At 51.9% G+C, this 19,865-nt stretch overlaps 1 protein-coding gene across 2 annotated transcripts in view; it reads right to left on the bottom strand.

Moving 5' to 3' along the window:
• Positions 1–19,865, bottom strand: part of DCAKD (dephospho-CoA kinase domain containing) — a 28,125-nt gene that overhangs the window by 3,060 nt on the left and 5,200 nt on the right. Inside the window, exons 1-4 of one of the 2 annotated variants that reach the window (XM_040245112.1) lie at positions 16,539–16,627; positions 6,523–6,744; positions 5,685–5,888; positions 1,368–1,455 (exon numbers count right to left, since the gene is read on the bottom strand). In XM_040245112.1, coding sequence (XP_040101046.1) covers positions 1,368–1,455; positions 5,685–5,888; positions 6,523–6,634 — 404 coding nt within the window. In that variant the 5' untranslated portion in view covers positions 6,635–6,744; positions 16,539–16,627. Of the gene's footprint in view, positions 1–1,367; positions 1,456–5,684; positions 5,889–6,522; positions 6,745–16,538; positions 16,628–19,865 lie in introns of those variants that run through there. The other variant, XM_040245111.1, reaches the window with a different exon arrangement.

Genomic DNA, 19,865 nt, shown 5'->3' with positions numbered 1-19,865 from the left:
TGACTGCAGATGCAACCAGGTCCTAATTTGTTTACTCAGGACAAAGAATCTGCCTGCCAAGCAGGAGACCTGGGTTCAGTCCCTGAGTCGGGAAGATCCCCTGCAGGAGGGAATGGCAACCCGCTCCAGTATTCTTGCCTGTAAAATTCCATGGACAGAGGAGCCTGGCAGGGTACAGTCCATGGAGTCACAAAGAGTCAAACACGACTGAGCGACTGACACTTTCACTTAAACATTATACTCTGAGGTTTTTTTTTTTTTTTTCCCCTGATCCCTTGGTACAAAGTTTGGAATTATATTAAAAGTCCAAGGCAAAGAGAACTCTGTCTTCATGGAGTCTGCTTGGCCTCAGTTGACAGTCTTTCCCAAACAGGGAACAAAGAACCCAGAGAGGCTACAGGTTTACACGGGTAGACACAGGCCAGCGGGGGAGAGAAGAGGAGGCCTGAGTCCCTGCTCCAGGCTCAGTAAATTCAGGCTGCCTTTAAATGACAGCCCAGGGCTAGGAGCTGGGAGGGCAGGGTGATGCTGGGGGCGCTGAGCACTCCAGGCCCTGCCTCCGGTGTTCCAGGAGCCTCCCCTGCATTATATGTCTTGAGAGCCACCCTGTACCCAAAATACCTGCAGAGCCAAGGGCCCACCTCTGTGTCTGCTGTATCTGTGGGTGGCATCCCGGAAGTTTCTGGAAGGCAGAGACACCCTGAAGCCTCATCTACACTCACACCCCACTGCGACTATGACTCATTTTCTCTGACAGTTTGATCCTGTTGTTTGCCAAACCTGGATGCCGGTCTGCTCCATGTCCTGAGGGATTCTGAGAACAAAGCACCTTTTTTAGCTGAGTTCTGACAGTTCCCTCTCTGCAACTTTCAGTTCATACATATTGCCAGTGGGCGACCCTAGACAAATTCTGTAACTCCTGGCTTGAGTTTCCTATGCCCCAGGAATATCAACTCCTGTCCTGACTACCTTATGTTGAGAGGTAAATTGATGTGGGAGCTGTTTGGAAAGTTGAGAAGCACTACAGGAGGGAAAAGGAAACCACTGAATAGAACATGGGTCCCCTAGGGCAGGGCCCAGCATCTGGGCTGAAATGCCTCCAAAAGCCAGCAGGGGGAGCCCTTCCCAAGCACTAGAGAGACACCTGGGGGCCATCACTTCCCACATCCACCCCCAGGCATATCTGGGCCTAGCTCTATAGAGGTCAGTTTCTACAGGCTCTGGGCACTGCTACCCAACCCCCCCGGGCCTCCTGGTCACCACGTGGGGAAAGGGTAAAATGCGATGGGCCATTTCACAGGCACGCGCCTTACCCCAGGGGTGCTCCTTTCCAGCCTCAGTTGGGCCAGGCCGTGCCACACACTCACCAGTATACCACCACCGTGTGCTTCATGTACTTGAGCAGTTTCTTGGTCTCAAAAAGCAGGGGGATGTCCAGAATCACGTAGCGGTATCCTGGGGAGAGGCCAGGAAATGCACAAACTCAATTCTGTAAGCACACACAGGACTACATGCTCAGTGTGGGAACGAGCCAAAACCATTGTCCCCCACCATCAGGAGCTCCCCGACAGAGCAGGGAGACCTTCTAAGGAAAGGCATAACCTGAATGCTCCTGCTAAGTCACTTCAGTCGTGTCCGACTCTGTGCGACCCCATAGACGGCAGCCCACCAGGCTCCCCGGTCCCTGGGATTCTCCAAGCAAGAATACTGGAGTGGGTTGCCATTTCCTTCTCCAATAACCTGAATGCTAGCTGGTTCCAATGCCACTCAGGACAAAATGTTGCAGAAAGTCATTTTGGGGTGGATGATCCAGGAAGACCTTATAGAAGGGATGGCATTTGTAGTCGCCTTGAAAAGCAGGTAGGACCTCTGAGACTTGAAAATGAGGAGGGCGGAGGTGAGGGTTCCAGGAATGGGAGTGGCTCTGGCTGAAGTAGAGGCCTGGAGCAGAGTGAGGCGAAGCTGACAAAGCGGTCACAAAGGGTTGAGTTCCCCTGATCTGAAACCCAAAGAGTTACCATTTCTGAAGGGAGATGACACAGCCGAATTATAGGAGATTGGAGAGAGTTTCTGGGAGTAGCTGGGTCCTTTCTGCCCTATTTCACCCACCTTTCCTCAAAAAAAAAGAGGACAAAGGACTTCCCTGGTGGCTCAGTGGTAAAGAACCTGCCTGCCAATGCAGGGGACATGGGTTTGATTCCTGCTCCCGGAAGATCGCACATGCCGAGGGGCAAGTAAGCCAGTATGCCACGACTACTGAACGCATGCTCTGGAGCTCAAGAGCTGCAACTACTGAGCCCTTGTGCTGCAACCACTGAAGGCTGCGCACCCTAGAGGCTGTGCTCTGCAACGAGAGAGGCCACCAGTGGGAAGCCTGAACACTGCCAACTAGAGAGTAACCCCCACTTGCCACAACTAGAGAAAGCCCAGCGCAAGCAGCAATGAAGAGCCAGCACAGCCAAAAATAAACTAATTAAATTAAAAAAAAAGAAGAGGTTCTCCCCCCAGGAGCCAGGTCCAAGCCTGGTTCCCTGCTGAAGAGTCCTGCAAGGCTATCTATAGATTCTCCCCAAAAAACTCATACGTGGGCAGCGGGAACTGCCCCAAAGGAAAGAGGCTGCTTCGTGGCATCAGGGGTAGAGCTCCAGCCAGGGAGTACAGGTACTGGTCTGGAGGTGGTGGGGTGGTTATGACTAATACTACAGAACCAACTCCCATGGGGTAAATAAAAGACGCTGTCTAGCCCACCTACTGCGTTGGCCAAAAGGTTCATTCGGGTTTTCCTGCAACATCCTATGAAAAAACCTGAATGAACTTTCTGGCCAACCCAATACAAGCCAAGGCCAGTCCAGGGGGCGGCACCCTCACCCACTGTGAGCAGACACGTCCCTGAGCTACTCACCCAGAGACAATTTGGGCTCCTAGTTCTCGACACCAGTGGCCACTGTTCAAGTGTCAACAAGCTGGCACGGGTCCAGGAGCAGTGAGAAAGGGTTGGGCCCTGGCTCTGGCCCAGAGACGCCTGCCTGGCTTGGACGATGCCCCTGTGAACACTTCCAGCCACACGTGCTACCATCCCAGGGGCGTCATAGGGGAGCTGCACTCCAGGTGGTACAGGGGACATGGTGACCCAAGCCTCTGGGTTTCCTGTCCCTCGGGGCTCGATGCTCAGGAAGCCCAACCGACACCTTCGGGTGAAGCCAGGGTTGAGGAACGGGCTCTGGGATGCGCCTTAGTGTGCAGCCCCGCTGTCTCGCTTCAGCCCTGTTACCAAGCCTCGCCTATGTCGGTGGGTGAAAGGATGACCCACCTCACAGGAAGACGGTAAGGCCTACGAGAGCAAAAGTTTGTAAACCACTCAGCTCCCCCTCACCCAGACCCTCGCTTGAGGCTCCACAGATGATAGCTGCTATTACTACCATTACCAGTGTTCCTGGAGGAAGGAGGCCGGCAGCACGGGCTCCCCACTCCTCCCCAGCCCAGAGCAGGAGCCGAGTCCAGATCCTCCCTGGGCCTTTTATCTCCCTTTTCTGCTCCGCTCCCATCCCTTTCTCTCCCGTCACTGTCCTTTCTCCTCAGCCCCTCTCGGGAGCTTGCGGCCAGCTCTTTGGTTCGCTGGCAAAGGGCTATTCAGCTGTCACATCGCTCCTGCTTGATAAGCTCTGCAAACCATCCTGACTCTATTAAGACATCCGTCTGCCTACACGGAGACCTCCCAACAGCTGGTGATCTTATCTGACGTTTGATTATACCAACTCTGACAGTTGTATTTGTTATACTCATCAGGGGAAAACTGGGACTGAGGAAGCCACAGCTGTCGTCCCCATTTTTCACCTTATCGAGCTGAAAAGAGCTTTCTGGCTTTTGTTTAAGTGGTGGTGGTTGGGGAGAGGGGAGGCTGGGTAGATGACACAGTGGGAGAACTTTGGAGCAGGTGATATTATCTCATGTGTCATTTCATGAGGGGAGAGCTGCTGCCACCCTGAAGCCCTGCAGACGTACGTACTCACGCCTGGCCTGGGAGAGATCTCGAAAGGGCAGGAATGAAAGGCAGAAGGCCCCACTCCCGGTTGAGGGACAGGCAGGTGCAGGGGAGGACAGAAGGGGTCCTGGCACAGACATAAGAGGCAGGACAAAGGCACCAAGAGTCCAGAGACTCTCCTTGAGGGAGGCAGTGGGGAAAGAGGCCTGCAACAAGGAGATGGGGAGCAAAAGCTGGTCTGGCAGGGAGCACATCCAGACCAGCTCCTGCCTGGCCAGGGCTCAGGGGCAGGGAAGGGAGTATCAGTGTCAAGGCTGTTTGTCAATTCATCTGTTTCCTTCTGCAGGGAGGTACTGGCCGGGGCGGTGGGGTCGGGGGGGAAGGTCCCCACTCTGTACATGAGAACCTGATGTACGAGAGAATTTCGCCATGATCACAGTGCAAAAGCCTGGAAAAAAACATGAAGGCTCCTCATAGCCTCCAGGAAGCAAAGTCTCAGCCTCGTGACTGGTGACTGATGGCAGACAAGCAGGCAGGCCTTCAACTCAGAGCCTGGGCTAGAGGCTGCACGTCCCAGAGGCTGGCAGGCAGCTCTGCGGAGCCCTGGGCCAGCCTGTCGCCTGATCCTAAGCCACCGCTCTGGGCTCTCCCCCTTCTCCTGGGGGCTGACCCCATCCCGGACAGTAACGATCAGGCCACCCCGACCCCATGCCGCCCTGAAGAACCATGCCTGGAATGCAGTGTATGGCCTGGGAAAAAGGCTGCCAACAGACCCTGCTTTACAAATATGCTCCTCTCCTCCAGACCTGCCCCAACATTTGGCTGGCCCTGCACATGCCTGGCTAGCTCTCTCTACTGAGGCCCAGCCCTGAAGGATTATCCTCCACTGGAATTCACCCCTGCAAGCCCTGGCCATGCTGGAGCCTCCCTACCTTCCACCCTGCAAATTTACTCTCCCAGGCAGCTCAACCAGCACCAACTCTGACCATGGCTTACATTTGCTTGGTGACCCACAGTCACGGTGTGGACTCTTAGTCCCTAAGAACTTTCGAGATGGCATTATTAGCCTCACTTTGCAGAGGAGGAAACAGGCAGGGGGGGGGGCTCACTCTGACAGTCATGCAGCTGGAAACCATGAGGGCTGGGACTTAACCTCTGGTCTTATGACTCCATTATTCATCAGCTATTATTATTCCCTGAAGCTTCCCTGGTGGCTCAGCAGGAAAGAATCCACCTGCAGTGTAGGAGATGCTGGTTTGATCCCTTTGTCGGGAAGATCCCCTGGAGAAGGGAATGGCAACCTGCTTCAGCATTCTTGCCTACAGGATTCCATGGACAGAGGAGCCTCGTGGGCTACAGTCCATGGGGTCACAAGAGTCACACAAGACTTAGTAACTAAACCATGACAAAAACATCATTATTACTCCCACCCCTACGAGAAAAATCAGCTTCCTGGAGTTCAGGGCTCAAAAGCCTCAAGTGCCTCTTCTCATTAAACTGTCCACTCCCTTAAAAGTTGAGGAAAATCACTTCATCTTTCTGGGGCTGGTACCCGGCTGCACAGGGGATGCCAATGAGCAGAGTGAATTCGACAGCCTGCATGAAAACTGGTTCCTCCCTCCATGGACAATCTCTCTGCACAGAAAGGTTCGTGCCTGGAGGAACTGGCTCTGCCCTGTCTGGTCCCAGGTCCAGGATTTACCCCGGAGGAAGTACTTGACGGTCTCTTTCATCATTTCCTTGCAGATCTCAGGGTGGGTGATGCTGTTGAGCAGATGCCGCCGGTCGGGCTGGTTAAAGATCAGGTCGCCTAGGACCTTGCGATCGATGTCACCGTTCTCCAGCAGGACCTCGGTGCCAAAGGCCTCCACGATGCGCCGGTGGGCGGGGTATCCTGGCTGGACAACTGGGGCAGGAAGAGGAACCTGGGTCATTCTCTGGAGCCTCCAGGTCAACAAGGAGACTCCTAGGGGCTACAGGCAAAATGATGGGGCAACCCAGGGGTGCTTCTTTCAGCTGGAGCAAAAACAAAATGAGGGAGACTTCCTTGATGGTCCAGTGGTTGAGAATCCACCTGCCAATGCAGGAGACGTGGGTTCGATCTTTGGTTCGGGAAGATCCTATATGCTGAGGGGGCCACTAAGCCCACATGCCGTAACTACTGAGCCCGCGTGTCTAGAGCCCGTGCTCCACAAGAGGAGCACCGCAATGAGAAGCCTGTGCACCGCAACCAGAGAGCAGCCTTCTCTTGCTGCAACTAGAGAAAAGGCTGTGCAGCAATGAAGACGAGCGTAGCCAGAAATAAACAAATAATGTTTTAAAAACCAGAGGAGGGAAAGCAGTTGCGGGGGGACCAGGGCCCCCAGAATCCCTCGTGTTGGTCATGGGGTGAGGGGAGGGAAGAGTGAGCAGGACGGGGTGGGCCACAGGGGGTGGGAGCAGGAGGCCAGGCTTATGGGAAAGGCCTGTAAAACAGTGAGGCCTGATGGAAGGAAGGAAGCAAAGAGGAGCTGCAGGGTACAGCTGTGCCCACAACTCACCGTGCCGGGCAATGATGTCCACATCGATCACCGCACAACCCAGCTGCTGGAACACCTGGATCACCGAGCTCTTGCCCGAAGCGATGCCCCCTGTCAGGCCCACCAGGAACATCTTCCCAGGAAGGAGGGAAGTCGGTGAGACCGAGGACCAGGAGTCCGGAGTCACGGGGGCTAAGCTCCTCAGTGGTGAGGGTCCTGCACAGGAACGCCGGAAGGACCTGCCTGTGGGACAGAGCAGGCCTGGTCAGTGTGGGGCCAAGGGGCTGGGGGAAGGTGAGGCAAAGGCAGGCAAAGCGAGGCAGACACAACCTGGCCAGGCAGTGCCACGGCTTGAGCCTCAGGGGCTCTGGATCCACCTGAGACAGAAAACTCTTTAACGAGAGGCCTCCGGTATTCTTTTAAAAACATTCACGAAGAAGGCAAACTAACACTTTGCAAATTTAGCTATCAAAACTCTGAGTAGGCAGAGCAAAGTCAAGTGTTGCTAAGCAAAGAGAGCTTTCTGGAGGCGGTGATACCCCACTGAGGGCAAACTTGCCACAGGAAAAGGACAGCTGTCCCTCTGGGGTGAACCCAAGGCACTCTCCAGATGCCCCCAGCCTCCACTTCCTCGTCTGGACAAGAGGCTCACAGGAAGAAACGGCCTGCCCGTGTGCCCTAGTGCTAGCACTGGGACAGCCTGGGCAGCTGGTCAGGACTAAGAGGAATAATCCCTCCTCCTCATCGAAGAAGTGACCCCAGTGGGGAGCCCAGCGGCAGGCAGGCTGGGTGGTCACTTAGTCCAAAGTTAGGAGAACGATGGAGCATGCCAATAATAATGAGGAAAGGATGACAGGCTTGGCAGGGAGACAGCATTAAACCTGGCGTCGCGATTTGCGGCTCTCAGATGGAGAAGTTGCAATACAGCCCAGAGGCTAGAAGCATGTATCCCTTCAAATTCAGCTCCTCCACTTACATGCCATGCAATCCAGGGCAAGTCACTTCCCTCTGGGAACCTCAGTTTTCGCATCCATAAAGCGGGGATGACAGAACCTGCCTCCTAAGGCCTTTGTGCAGAAACTCCGCAGACTGACTGAGAAAATGCATCGCCAGCCCTTAGCGCACTACCACTCACATGGTAAGTGACCAGGAACGAAGGTGAGGGTGTTGGTGCAGGGTGGCCGCTGGGGGTTACGCTCGTGTGGCAAGGCACGGAGAGGAAAAGAGACTTTCACAAAATTAGGTCTCCACTCCTGCAACTGCAGACTCTCACTGTAGATTTTAAGCTATGTTGCATTTTCAGTAAACATGGTTACCATGTCCTGGACTTCGTTCCCATGGTTACCATGTCCTGGACTTTGTTCCCAAGATGGGAGAAATTATATTGAAGGCTAGGTCTCTCTCATCCTTCCTTCAGAAGTGTCAAAGGAAGCATTTCCAGAACCTTGAAATCTGTCACAGGACTTTTATTTTTTGGTTAAACAGCAGATTTACTGTCCTGATTACACTTTGTTTGAGCTTATATTCCAGCAGTCATGTATGGATGTGAGAGTTGGACCATAATGAAGGCTGAGTGCTGAAGAATTGATACTTTCAAATTGTGGTGTTAGAGAAGACTCTTGTGAGTCCCTTGGACAGCAAGGAGATCAAACCAGTCAATCCTAAAGGAAATCAACCCTAAATACTCACTGGAAGGACTGATGCTGAAGTTGAAGCTCTAATACTTAGGCCACCCGACACGAACAGCTAACTCACTGGAAAAGACCCTGATGCTGGGAAAGACTGAGGGCAAAAGGAGAAGAGGGTGGCAGAGGATGAGATGGTTGGATGGTATCACTGATTCAATAGACACGAACTTGGGCAAACTCCAGGATGGTGAGGGACAGGGAGGCCTGGCATGCTAGTCCATGGGGTCACAAAGAGGCAGACACGACTTAGCGACTGAACCACAGTACCGAAATGAGCCGCTGAAGGAAAGGACGGGGCCTGCTTCTCCACAGGGGCCTGACACCTCATCAATGAGAGCAAGCCACTGCCACCTGGTTGCCCGAGTTTGCTGGGTTGGGTAAAGGAGCCTGAAAGACCACGTGGCTGAGCAGACCTCACCTCCTGCCTGTACACAGGACAGGACCCTTCTGGAGACCTACTGCACCAGGTCTCGGGGGAGAGGGGTGGAGGCACCCAGGGGGTTCTGCTGTGTCACAGGGCTTCGGACGGGCTCTTTGTTTATGATGGTATAGACTGAGGTCCAGAGAAGAGGGGACTTCCCCAGGATCACAGCTAAAAGCAGAGCCTGGATGGAAACCGGGGCTCCTAACTCTGTGTCCAGACCTCTGCCTTCATGCAGGGAATGGGAAATTAATTTACATTTAGATTAAGACGAAATAAGGAGGGTGCGTGTGTCTGCAGGGGCCAAAGAAAAATGTTTTCTTGACGATCACACTGGTTTTCCCTCTGCAGAACAGGGGGCCGAGTCTAACGCACGACCACCAGGGCACAGGCTCAGTGTCTGCCCCTGGCTCCTAGGGTAACCTAGTGAGGATCTCCCCTTCTCGGGGCCCTGGCTGACCATCTGTAGAAACAGACTCACAGCGGCTTGGCCTCCGCTGGGAAGGGCGAGGGTATGGAGGCGTGCATGCTTGGGGAGGCTGTGAGCCCCTGGCTTAAAGGGGCCAGACAAATATCAGCTGTTCAGTCCCATAAGCCCCTCCATAACTGAGCTTCTCTGGGCTTTGCAGCAACCAAAGCGAAACACAGGTCTTGCCCCTCAGGAAAGCCTGGCGATACAGACAATAACAAATGAAACCAGACAAGAAGAGAACACTGACAGGTGACCGAAAGCTGTCACATGGTACCTACCCTGGGGCTGGGGAGCGCCGGTCTGCCCCCAGGAGCCGCCCAGACCCAAGGGCCCACCGGACTCTCAAGGCTCAGCAAGGAGGAAAGGTTTAGGTTCCAAGCTGCCTGGAAGTCAGGCCCCTGGTCCCACCCAGACCTGCCCCGTAGCTCCGCTCCAGGCACCTACAGGAGCGGTGACGACCTCTGACATCCTCTTCCTGGTGTGGCTCAAAAATCATCACTTTGTAGAATCCGCTCCAGTTTCCCTCACGGCACTGCCATCCTAAAGCTGGCTGTGATCTGAATCCCCTGTGAAACTTTAGAAAAAGTGTAGAAGAAACCCAGCATCCACCCTAGTCCCCTGCCTCTGAATCTAGGGTGGGAATTCGCATCCCAGCCAATCAGACACCAGAACCCTGGTGAAAATGGAAGGCCATGGACTGGAGTTGAGAGGCCTGGTCCCAGCCTCTGCACTCTGCCAGAAAACTAGCTGTGATTTTGGGAAGCCTCCTCGGCAGTCTGGCCCAAGGTGAGAAGTGCTCAGAAGAGAGAGATGGCGGAGCCCCAAATGCCTCGCCCCGTCTGATTCTGTCTCCACACCTGTAAACATAGGGCTGGACTTCCAGCAGGAAGAACAACAGCAGCCCCGGGGTAGGCTGTGAGTCACGCTGGCGTGTCCTTCCTCCCCTCCTGTGGTCCAGTGCTCTTCCCAGGGCAACCAAAGAAGGACAGGCCCACTGGTAGCTGGCCGTCTCCCTCAGAACCCACTCAGAGCGTTGGCTTAGCTGGAGAAGGAAGGACAACACCAGAGCCCACAGCGACAAAGAGAAGCCAGTGAGTGGGAGCTAGATTCCAGAACTGATCCCGGGCCTGGGATGGGGTGGAGGGGTGGGTGCGGGTGGGGAGGAGCCAGGGAGTAAAGCAAGGGTAGGACTGGGATTAGAGAGGTGGGGGTCTTCAGCCCTGTGAGGTGATGATAGAATTCTGTTGTGCTCCACCACTGCTGGGCCCTTTGGTTTTAACCTCTTGGGCCCCCATGGTCTGGAAACGACACAGAAAATACATTTGGGCGAGGTTGATCTCTCTTGGAATCTCCCCTGGCAGGGTTTCTCAGGGAACAATGAGAGTGGATTGTTTCATGGGCCTCCAGACGGCCCCGTGCCTTCTGGGGAATTCTCAATCCACCATGCCCACCCTGCTAACCTAAGCCACCCGCACCCTAGACCCCTGCGGGAGCCGTGACCTGGCACTCCCTCCCCCCAGTCCCTGCCTCGCTTCTCTCAAGGCAGCCGGGCTCGTGGCTTAACGTGAACATCTGCTCCTGTCATTCCCGCCTAAAACCTTGGCTGCATCTCTCCTCCTTCTCCTCCTCGACTTCGGAGGTCTCTGGTCCACCCCTGCTCCCATCCCCTCCGTCACTCCTTGTCTGCACCTGTGCTCGTCACACGTGCCTGCTGCCTGTCCCTGAACACGCAGGCTCTTTCCTACCTCGGAGCCCCCACGTCTGTGGTTCCCCTGTCCGCCGCCCTCCCAATCAGGCACCAGGCAGCACTGTTCAGAACAAGGGCGCCTGCCCCTACGGAGCTCACACTCCACTGAAGGAGGTAGCTGGGGAGGTATAGAAACAGAAAGCTCACAATATGTGAAGCAGGGCTAAGCAGGGGAGGGGATCAGGAAGGAGAGGGGTCCTTGCTTTAACTGAGGGACCAGAGTGGTCACTGTGAGTCAGGGCCTGACAGCAGCAGGGAGCAGGTCACCTCTCTCAGTACAGCCTCGTGCCCCTCTTAATCCAACCTGAGCCCCTCACACCTCTCACCACTTCATTTCCTCTTCTTCCCTTGTGCCCACCCGGCTTTGTATTTCTGTTTGCATGATGTGTTAGATCAAATAAGCTCCACAAGGCCACAAGCCGTGTCCAGTGCTTGGACCCTTTTGTCTCTAGCATCTAGTCCAGGGTCCAGGGTCTGTCACTCACCAGGTGAGTGATATTAGTCACCTTATTTAACCTTCCTTTGAGTTATTTAACCCTCATCTGTAAAATGGAGCTAAGCAGCCCTACTCTTGGTTGCCATGAAAAGTAAATGAATATATGTAAAGCGCTTAGAACAGTACTTAGCACCCATGGAGCTCTCAACCAAAGCTCCCTTTTCATTCTGATAGTGTTTGATGATCATCGTAGAATGAATGACAGAACAACTCCATGAGCAGGGAAGGGGACCGGAAATACTTGGGGCCACATTCTCCCTTCATCAGCACCGGGGAGGCTCCTAGCGTGCTCCTCTATCCATGAGAACACACTGCTCACTGCTAGTAAATCCCTTCCAGAGAAAAGTGGAGACAAACAGAACACCCAGCGGCTTCAAGCAAAGTAAGGAACTGATATGTGAATGGACACTCTCTGCTCCCTCAGGAGAGCTCAGGGCTTGGCTGGGAGCGAGTTCTCTTGTTCTGCGTCTCCCAACCAACAGCCCCACGCCTGCGGGCTGGGGCCAGGAGTCTGCTCCCTCATTAACTTCCAGCCTCCTTCCTCCTCTGCAGCCTCTCAGGATTTCACCCTGGGCCGGCCTGACCGGCCACGAGCCTTTCCTTTGAATTACTTTCCAAAGCGGGTGTATCCACTTTGCTCCAATGATCAATATAATCATTCATGAAAACGAGTTGTTCCCTACCTTGGGACCCAATTATTTTCTTGTGGAACCAGAGGTTGCAAAAATATATTGTTTTCCAGATAACTAGTAAGTGCTATTTTTATCTACGCTTTCCCCACTCCTGATCTTTCATTATTGGTGAGAGGCTGCTGTTTAAACCTGAGTCCAAGTTCTCCTCGTCCGCTGAACCTATATTAAGTCTGCACCTCCTCCTCCAGGTTGCCAGGAGCTGGAGGAAGTCCCCAGAGCAGTTTGGTGCTCAGCCTGCCTCTCCCTCTGCCCTGCCAACACCAAGGGAAGGCAGGTCTCTCTTCTAGAGCCCCCTCCAGGCACACACCACTGCTCCAGGGAGGTTTTATGGGTGGACAGGGAGGTTGTTTGGACTGGACAACTATGTAGGGTCACACAGAAAAGTGATCACAGGGAAGGGCAAACCTCAGGGGCTGTGAAGTCACAGGGCCTGGGCTGGGCTGGGCTGGTAGCCATGTGGTCTCGGGCAATATACTTCAGCTCTGTGGGCTTCTGTTTCCTTACGCATGAAATGGGATTAATAATGAGTTCTTGGGACTTTCCTGGTGGTTCAGTGGTTAAGACTCCAAGCTCCCAATGCAGGGGACCTGGGTTCAATCCCTGAGGGGGAGCTAGGATTCTGATGCTGCATGGCGCAGTCAATAATAACTACGCACAGGGGTTTCATCAGGACTGAACGAGGTACCATATGCCACCATCGCCTCATCTTTCCTAACTCCGCGTGTGACACGTCTGTGGCGGTGGTCTACTCCTTCCCCTGAAGGGCACCTCCGTCCTTTCAGTTGCTCAACCCCAAACCCTCAGCATCCTTCCGATTTCTCTCTCACAATCTTCATCCAACCCACCTGCCCCCCTGCCAGCTCTACCTCCCAGACACGCCTGGTTCCCCCCAGCCCCACGTCTGGCTCCCGGGTCACTGCAGTGACTTCTGAGTGATCTGCTGCCACCTTGCTCCCCGACAGTCTGCTGGTCACACAGCAGCTAGCGTGATCCTAAGTCAGATCACATCACCTCTCCGTCTCAGAGTTTCTGTGTGTCTCCAGACAGACTCAGCTCCAGCCTCTCTGGGCACCTCCTCCCACTCCCCCCGTCAAATGAGGCCCTCCAGTCACCCTGGCCCCTTGCTAGCCCTTGACTGTGTTGGGCACCTCCCACCTCGGGCCTGTGGACATGCTGGCTGTTCCCTCCACATGCAGGACCCTTTCCCAAAGGTCACAAGGCCCCTTTCCACTTCTCTGTCCCACTGCTACCCAATCAGACTGTCCTGAATATATAAAGTAGCATCCCTCTGTTTCCCTCATGTTCCACTTTTCTTCACTGCGCTTATTATCACCCCTCAAATACGTCTACGTGATTATTTGATGTAATGTGACTCTCCCCCTAGAATCTGAGGACTATTGTATTTAAGGTGCTTAAAACAGGGACCAATAAGTAGAAGGGCCTCAAAAAGCATCTATTGAATACACAAAGTGTTAGTCGTTCAGTTTGCGACCGTACAGACTGTAGCCCTCCAGGCCCCTCTGGCCACGGAATTCTCCAGGCAAGAATACTGAAGTGGGTAGCCATTTCCTTCTCCAGAGGATATTCTCGACCCAGGGATCGAACTCGGGTCTCCCATGTTTTGGGTATTTTTTACCATCCAAGCCACCAGGGAAGCCCCTGAATACATGAAGCACACAGCTAAATGTCCAGCTCATGGGTAAGCAGGGTTAGGGTTAGTTGCTCATTCTGAGGCAGGAGGCAGATGTCCCCCACCCCCACCCCCCAGGGTAAAAAAAATTGGAGATTCACTCTCTATTGACCAAAAAACTCCAAGACGTTAACAGCAGGACAATTAAGGGAGGAGGCTGGACCCTGCAGAGGCCGCATATTTCTCATTCCTGAAGTCAGGAGACCTCCCTGAACACACATGGGCAGAAAAGGCTCCTAGCAGGCCAAAGGGGAATCATGTCAAGGGATGATCTACCCAGATGCCTTTTCAGTAGGATCCATCTTGGCTAAAAGATGCGTATGCCCACATGGAAGGATCTTAAGGTATAACGAATATGGACTGTGAACCAGGCAAATCATAATGACTAGCCAAAGGAAATGGGGAAGAAATACCCCATAAAAGTAATCAAACTACCACGAGGGCGAGACTCAGCAACTCAGGGACTCTCCCTTTGAGTCTGCCCCGTGTGTCTAACCACACGTACTGTACTCTTTTTCCTCCTAATAAATACTTTACTTGCTTCACTACTTTCCATCTTTGTGGAAATTCTTTTCTGCAGAGCTGAAGGGCCAGGGCGCTTGTCACTGACCACTGGTCTAGTGGCTAGGATCCAGTGCTTTCTTGCCGCGACCCAGCCTCAACCTCTGGCTGAGAACCCAAACCCCCCACTCCAAAGCCACTGCAGGCTGAGGTCACATGAGATCAATTCTGGCAAATATACAGGGATACCTATATGAATTAAAAGAAAAAGTTCCACTCAGCTTATTAAGAGAAGCATTTCAAATAAGACTTAGGTTTAACAATGATCAAAACTAGTTATTTTGGTCAGTTTTCTATTTTACAATTTTGGAACTCAGTCTAAAAGAAAATGTTTAATAGTATGACAACACAATTTTCAAAAATGTTTTAGTTTTTATAAGTATTTTTGTAGCAGAGCAGAACAACAAACCAAAGACTTTCGAGTATAAAACTGATTTGACTAGAAAAAGAAATTCTGTGGGGGAAATTAAGTGGAAACAGGAGTTCAAGGAGGAAAAAGGAACATGTAAAATTTCAACTGTTCAATAAAAGCTGGTTCATGTAATCTATTCCAAGCATGAGGGAAAATCAAATCACTATGGTATTTAAGATTCCTTTGCAGACTTAAGTGCCTTGACAGTTTCATTTTTAAGATGTCAATACTTACAATTAACTAGAAATCACAGCCTTTGCAACTATTGAAACTTTCAGAGAAAAATTTTAGCAACCTAAAAATGTGAAGTGTGGGTAGTTTCCGAAAGGAAGCTGAGCTCAATGGCTACTGCTGGCCTGCCTAAAGTCATAAAGGTACAGGAACCAAGTGAGGTTCTGAACCCTCTGAACAGGCTTCCCATGAGGACAGATTCAGACCTTGCTCAAGAGACAGAAGAGGATTTAGGGAATTTAGGGCCCTCGTAAGGGAAAACTACCCCAACCGGCCTGTCCACTTCCTATCATAGCCCGATCTCTATTATGTCACCGTATCCCCAGGCTTGTCTGCACCGTGCCAAATCCATCTGACTTATTAGGCAAATCTGCATTCCAATATCGGAGAAGGCAATGGCACCCCACTCCAGTACTCTTGCCTGGAAAATCCCATGGATGGAGGAGCCTGGTGGGCTGCAGTCCATGGGATCGCCAAGAGTCGGACACGACTGAGCGACTTCACTTTCATTTTTCACTTACATGCACTGGAGAAGGAAATGGCAACCCACTCCAGTGTTCTTGCCTGGAGAATCCCAGGGACGGGGGAGCCTGGTGGGCTGCCGTCTATGGGGTCGCACAGAGTCGGACATGACTGACGTGACTTAGCAGCAGCAGCACTCCCGGCCCCAAAGAAAACACATTTCAAAGCCTTCCATTTCCTTAACTTTAAAACTAGGACTTAATGTCAAGGCTCATTCGGGTGAAATTTTCCCTATAACTAAGAGACAGAAAAATTTTTGCAAACTTCGTAAACAAACTCAGCGCCAGAGGTGCCAACGCCTCCATTTGGGAAGCGGGGAGGAGGGAGAGAAGTCGGCTGCCCGTTTCATCAACGCAAGAGTTGGGAACTCCACGCCACCAAAGTTGCATGTGAGCAAGCAAGAGTCGGAGCGGTACCCACAGTCACACAACTGGAAATGGCAGAGGCTGGATTCAAAAATCAAATTTAGATCTGACCACAAAGGTCTGAAGTGCAGGGGGTGGTTATTTAGTCGCTAAATCGGGTCGACTCTTGCGGCTCCATTGACTGTAGCTGCCAAGCTCCTCTGTGCATGGAACTCTCCAAGCAAGAACCCTGGAGTGGGTTGCCATTTCCTTCTCCAGGGGATCTTCCCATCCCAGGGATCGAACCCGGGTCTCCTGCACTCTGCAAGCAGATTCTTTACCGAGTGAGCTACGAGGGAAGCGGCTTTGGCCTGAACCTTGGTTTAAATCCACTATTTCCACTGCTTTCTAGTTGTAAACCTTTCTCAGGTTCCACAACTCTAAAACATTACCTTACTTAGTAGGGTTGTTGTCAAGGCAATGAGCCACGGAGGTAACAGCGTTTGACCAAGAGCTGCTACATAATATGTGCTCAATAAACTGTAACCGAGGCTCAAAAGAAAGGCGCGTATTCTAAGCCAGCCCAGCACGGCTACTGCGCCAACACGGCGCCTGGACACAATGCCTCCAGGCTGGACGAAGCACTACAGGCGCGGTAGCCTGAATGCCAGAGTAAACAAAGCGGCAACACGGGCCGCAACCTGCCAGCCCCCTAACCCGGGTCCGGCCGCTCCCACCTGCCCATGCGGCTCGCTACGTACCCTGGGACTCTGAGCCGGCCTGGCCGCCGCCGCTCGCCCAATCTCAAAGGCGCTTACTGGGTGGCTCTCTGAAGACAGGCGGGGCCTCGGGAGCGCGCGCACGTGGACCGGACGTCCGGCCAGCTGAAGTGGGGCGGGGCCGGCGACTGGGGGCGGGACCCGGAAGGCGCGCCTTCCTAGAGTGCTCGGCAGGTGGGGATCGCAGGATTATTGTGCCCTGGGCGCTGACACACTTCAAAGCTGGAAGAAACCCCGGGGCGGGCGGGGCCTAGCTTCAAGTTCAGGACTGGCCACCACTAGCTGTGCAGCCTCTGGCATTGGTAGCAATAGCCATGGTAGTGGCTACTGCCAAGTCTTAACCGTACTCTGTAGGCATTCTCATTGAATCTTCACAGTCCTTGGGGTAGATATAATTACCATCTCCATTTTTTATTTATTTTGGCCTAGCTGGGCAGCTTGCGGGATCTTAGTTCCCCGACCAGGGATTAAACTCCACCCTCATCAGTGAAACTGCAGAATCCTAACCACTGGACTTGTTGCAGGAAGGGGGACCCCTTTCAGGGCCTGAAACTGGGCTCTTGTCTAACACTTGGGAATGAATTGTCTGAGGAGACACGTGCTGACAAAGCACAAGATTTTATTGGGAAAGGGCTCCCAGCTGGAGAGCAGCAGGGTAAAGGAACCCAGGAGAATTGCTCTGCCACGTGGCTCACAGTCTCTGGTTTCAAGGTGATGGGATTGTGCTGTCTTTAGCCAATCATTCTGACTCAGAAGTCCTTCCTGGAGGTGGACGCCTTGCTCAGCCAAGATGGATGCCAATGAGAAGGATTCTGGGAGGTGGTCAGACATGTGGTGTCTCCTTTGGACCTTTCCCGAACTCTTCTGGTTGATGATGGCTTATTAGTTCCGTGTTCCTTACCTGGACCTAAAACAACTCACGCAAATGGTTGCTATGGTACCTGGCCAGGGTGGGCTGTTTCAGTCAGTGTGCTTCCCCTAACAGACTGCTAGGGAATTCCCAGAAACTGACATTTTAAAAAATATATATTTATTTGGCTGTGTAGGGTCTTAGATGTGGCACGTGTTATCCTTTGTTGTGGCGCATGGCATAGATTCTCTAGTTGTGGTATGTGGGCTCAGTAGTTGTGGAAGCTGACATATAAAGGTTAATCCATTTACCATGTACTTTGGCTATGGAGCTCATTCTATGCTTACAACTCTAGCCAAGTCACTTAGCCTCTCTGCTCTTTCGAAGTGCAAATATTGGCTACTGTGCTGCTTGTTGAAAGAATTGAAAATACATAAAAGCACCTAAGGGTGCTCCACATATAGTTCAGTTTAGTTCAGTCGCTCAGTCGTGTCTGACTCTTTGTAACCCCATGGATTGCAGCACGCCAGCCTTCCCCATCCATCACCAACTCCCAAAACCTACTTAAACTCATGTCCATTGAGTCAGTGATGCCATCCAACCATCTCATTCTTTGTCATCCCCTTCTCCCGCCTTCAATTTCCCCCCAGCATCAGAGTCTTTTCAGAGTAGGTGGTCCTTAACTCCCACCCTGCCTCCTCCTCCCTCTTACTAAGCTGTTCCTCTGCTTTTAGCGGCAAGGTAGGAAGCTAGTGTCCTCAGTGCCCAGGGTGCAGCATATGAGGGATCCAATACATTGAAGGAGGAAGTAATCCAACATCTTTCTCTGATCACTCCAGTCCCTGAAACCTTTCTTCTTGAGGTCAGAAACAGTGACTGACATCACCCAATGAATAGGATTGCATCTCATGATCAAAGGGGCCATTTGGTCCAAACACCTCCTCCACATTCTCTGCTTACTTTACTTGGACAAGTCCAGTGTCGGTGAATGCACTGTCTTTCCAGGCAGCTTCATGATGTCTCTGAAATTCAATCTTGGCCATTTTTCCTTAGGTAGTATCTCTTCTAATCCACAAGGTCATATTAAAACAATTCTAATGCCTATTCTATAGAGCTAATGGCCCAGTCCTCTTCCTGGACTAAACAACTTTCAGATAACCTCACTTTGTGGTTCTCAACCTCTTGCCTACTTCTGTCACATCAGAAGGACACCCAGACCACCTCCCTCCCCAATCCCCATCAGTAACAATGACTGACCAAGGAGGCAGTGATAGAAATAAGATGCCTTCACCTCCCCCAGGGTATCATGCTCTTCCTAAGGGCATATTGTTAGGCAATCCCTTCAAGATAATCCTTTTCCCCCCTTACAGATTCTGCCTTACAGTATCGTGAGCTAGCGATGTACAAGTGGGGGCTCTAAATAGCCATCTTTGTGGTCCAATCTGCCAACAGCAGCTGCATCTCTGCTCTGGAGTGATCCTGGAGGTTGAAGGGCAGCTTCAGGGGCTTCAACCCAGGAACTTCCTCTGAACTGAAGCTCTGTCTTTGCAGTTTTGAGGTGATGTCATCAAGGACTTTTTCAGCTCAAACACATATGCTCTGTTATTTTGGATGGCAGTAATAAACTTTGAGCTGGCTTGGACTGCATACACAATCTTACTTCATCCTGATAATAACCTGTATCTCAGTCACCCCTGTGTCCTTAGCATCTAGCATGAAACCCAGACCACAGAGCTACCTCAAGTCGTTTGGTGCCCTCCGAGTCCAGTAGAGATGACTCCTTTGACTCCTGGGTCTTTGACTCAGTTCTTAAAATTAAACTTACTTTCCGTATATTTATTTTAAATAAATATTAATATGCAATTAACTTTATACTCTCCCTCACAAATATCATTAATATTTATTCTTTATTAAATAGCTTAAAAGAAAAAAAAAAAAGACTTCCCAGCTGGGAGATAAAGTCCGAACTCTGAAGACGAGCCTGAAACAAACTCAAGGCTTTCTGTGACCTGGCCCCTGATCACTCCTCCAAACATATGTTCTACCATATGTCTTACCATATGTTCCCCCTTGGGAAAGGCAAAGGAAGAAGGCAATTTAGTTACTGCACTAGACTTTGCATGAAAACAACAGGTTCAAGTCCAAGCTCATCCTTAGTAGCAGTGAAAACATTGGACAAATCATTGAACTTCTGTTCTTCTCATCGTAAAACAAGAATTATAGCAGCCCTGTTTACTGCACAGGGTCAAACAAAACAACTGATGGTAGGGATCAAAGGAGACAGTACCGTGTGAGCTCATTTTGTGAGTAATAAAGTGCTTTATGCTCATGAGTGGTCACCATACCATGTGTTCCTGCCTCTGCCCCTTGTCTGCAACGTTTCCACATGCTGAAGCACTTGTCACTTCTCACTATTCACTCATTTATCCAGTCATACATTAATTAATCCAACAAATATT

Source organism: Oryx dammah, unplaced genomic scaffold (assembly GCF_014754425.2).
Source record: "Oryx dammah isolate SB20612 unplaced genomic scaffold, SCBI_Odam_1.1 HiC_scaffold_8, whole genome shotgun sequence".
NCBI classification, from domain to species: domain Eukaryota; kingdom Metazoa; phylum Chordata; class Mammalia; order Artiodactyla; family Bovidae; genus Oryx; species Oryx dammah.
The sequence above is the reverse complement of the archived record's forward strand: the minus strand, read 5'-3'. Positions and strand labels throughout refer to the sequence as shown.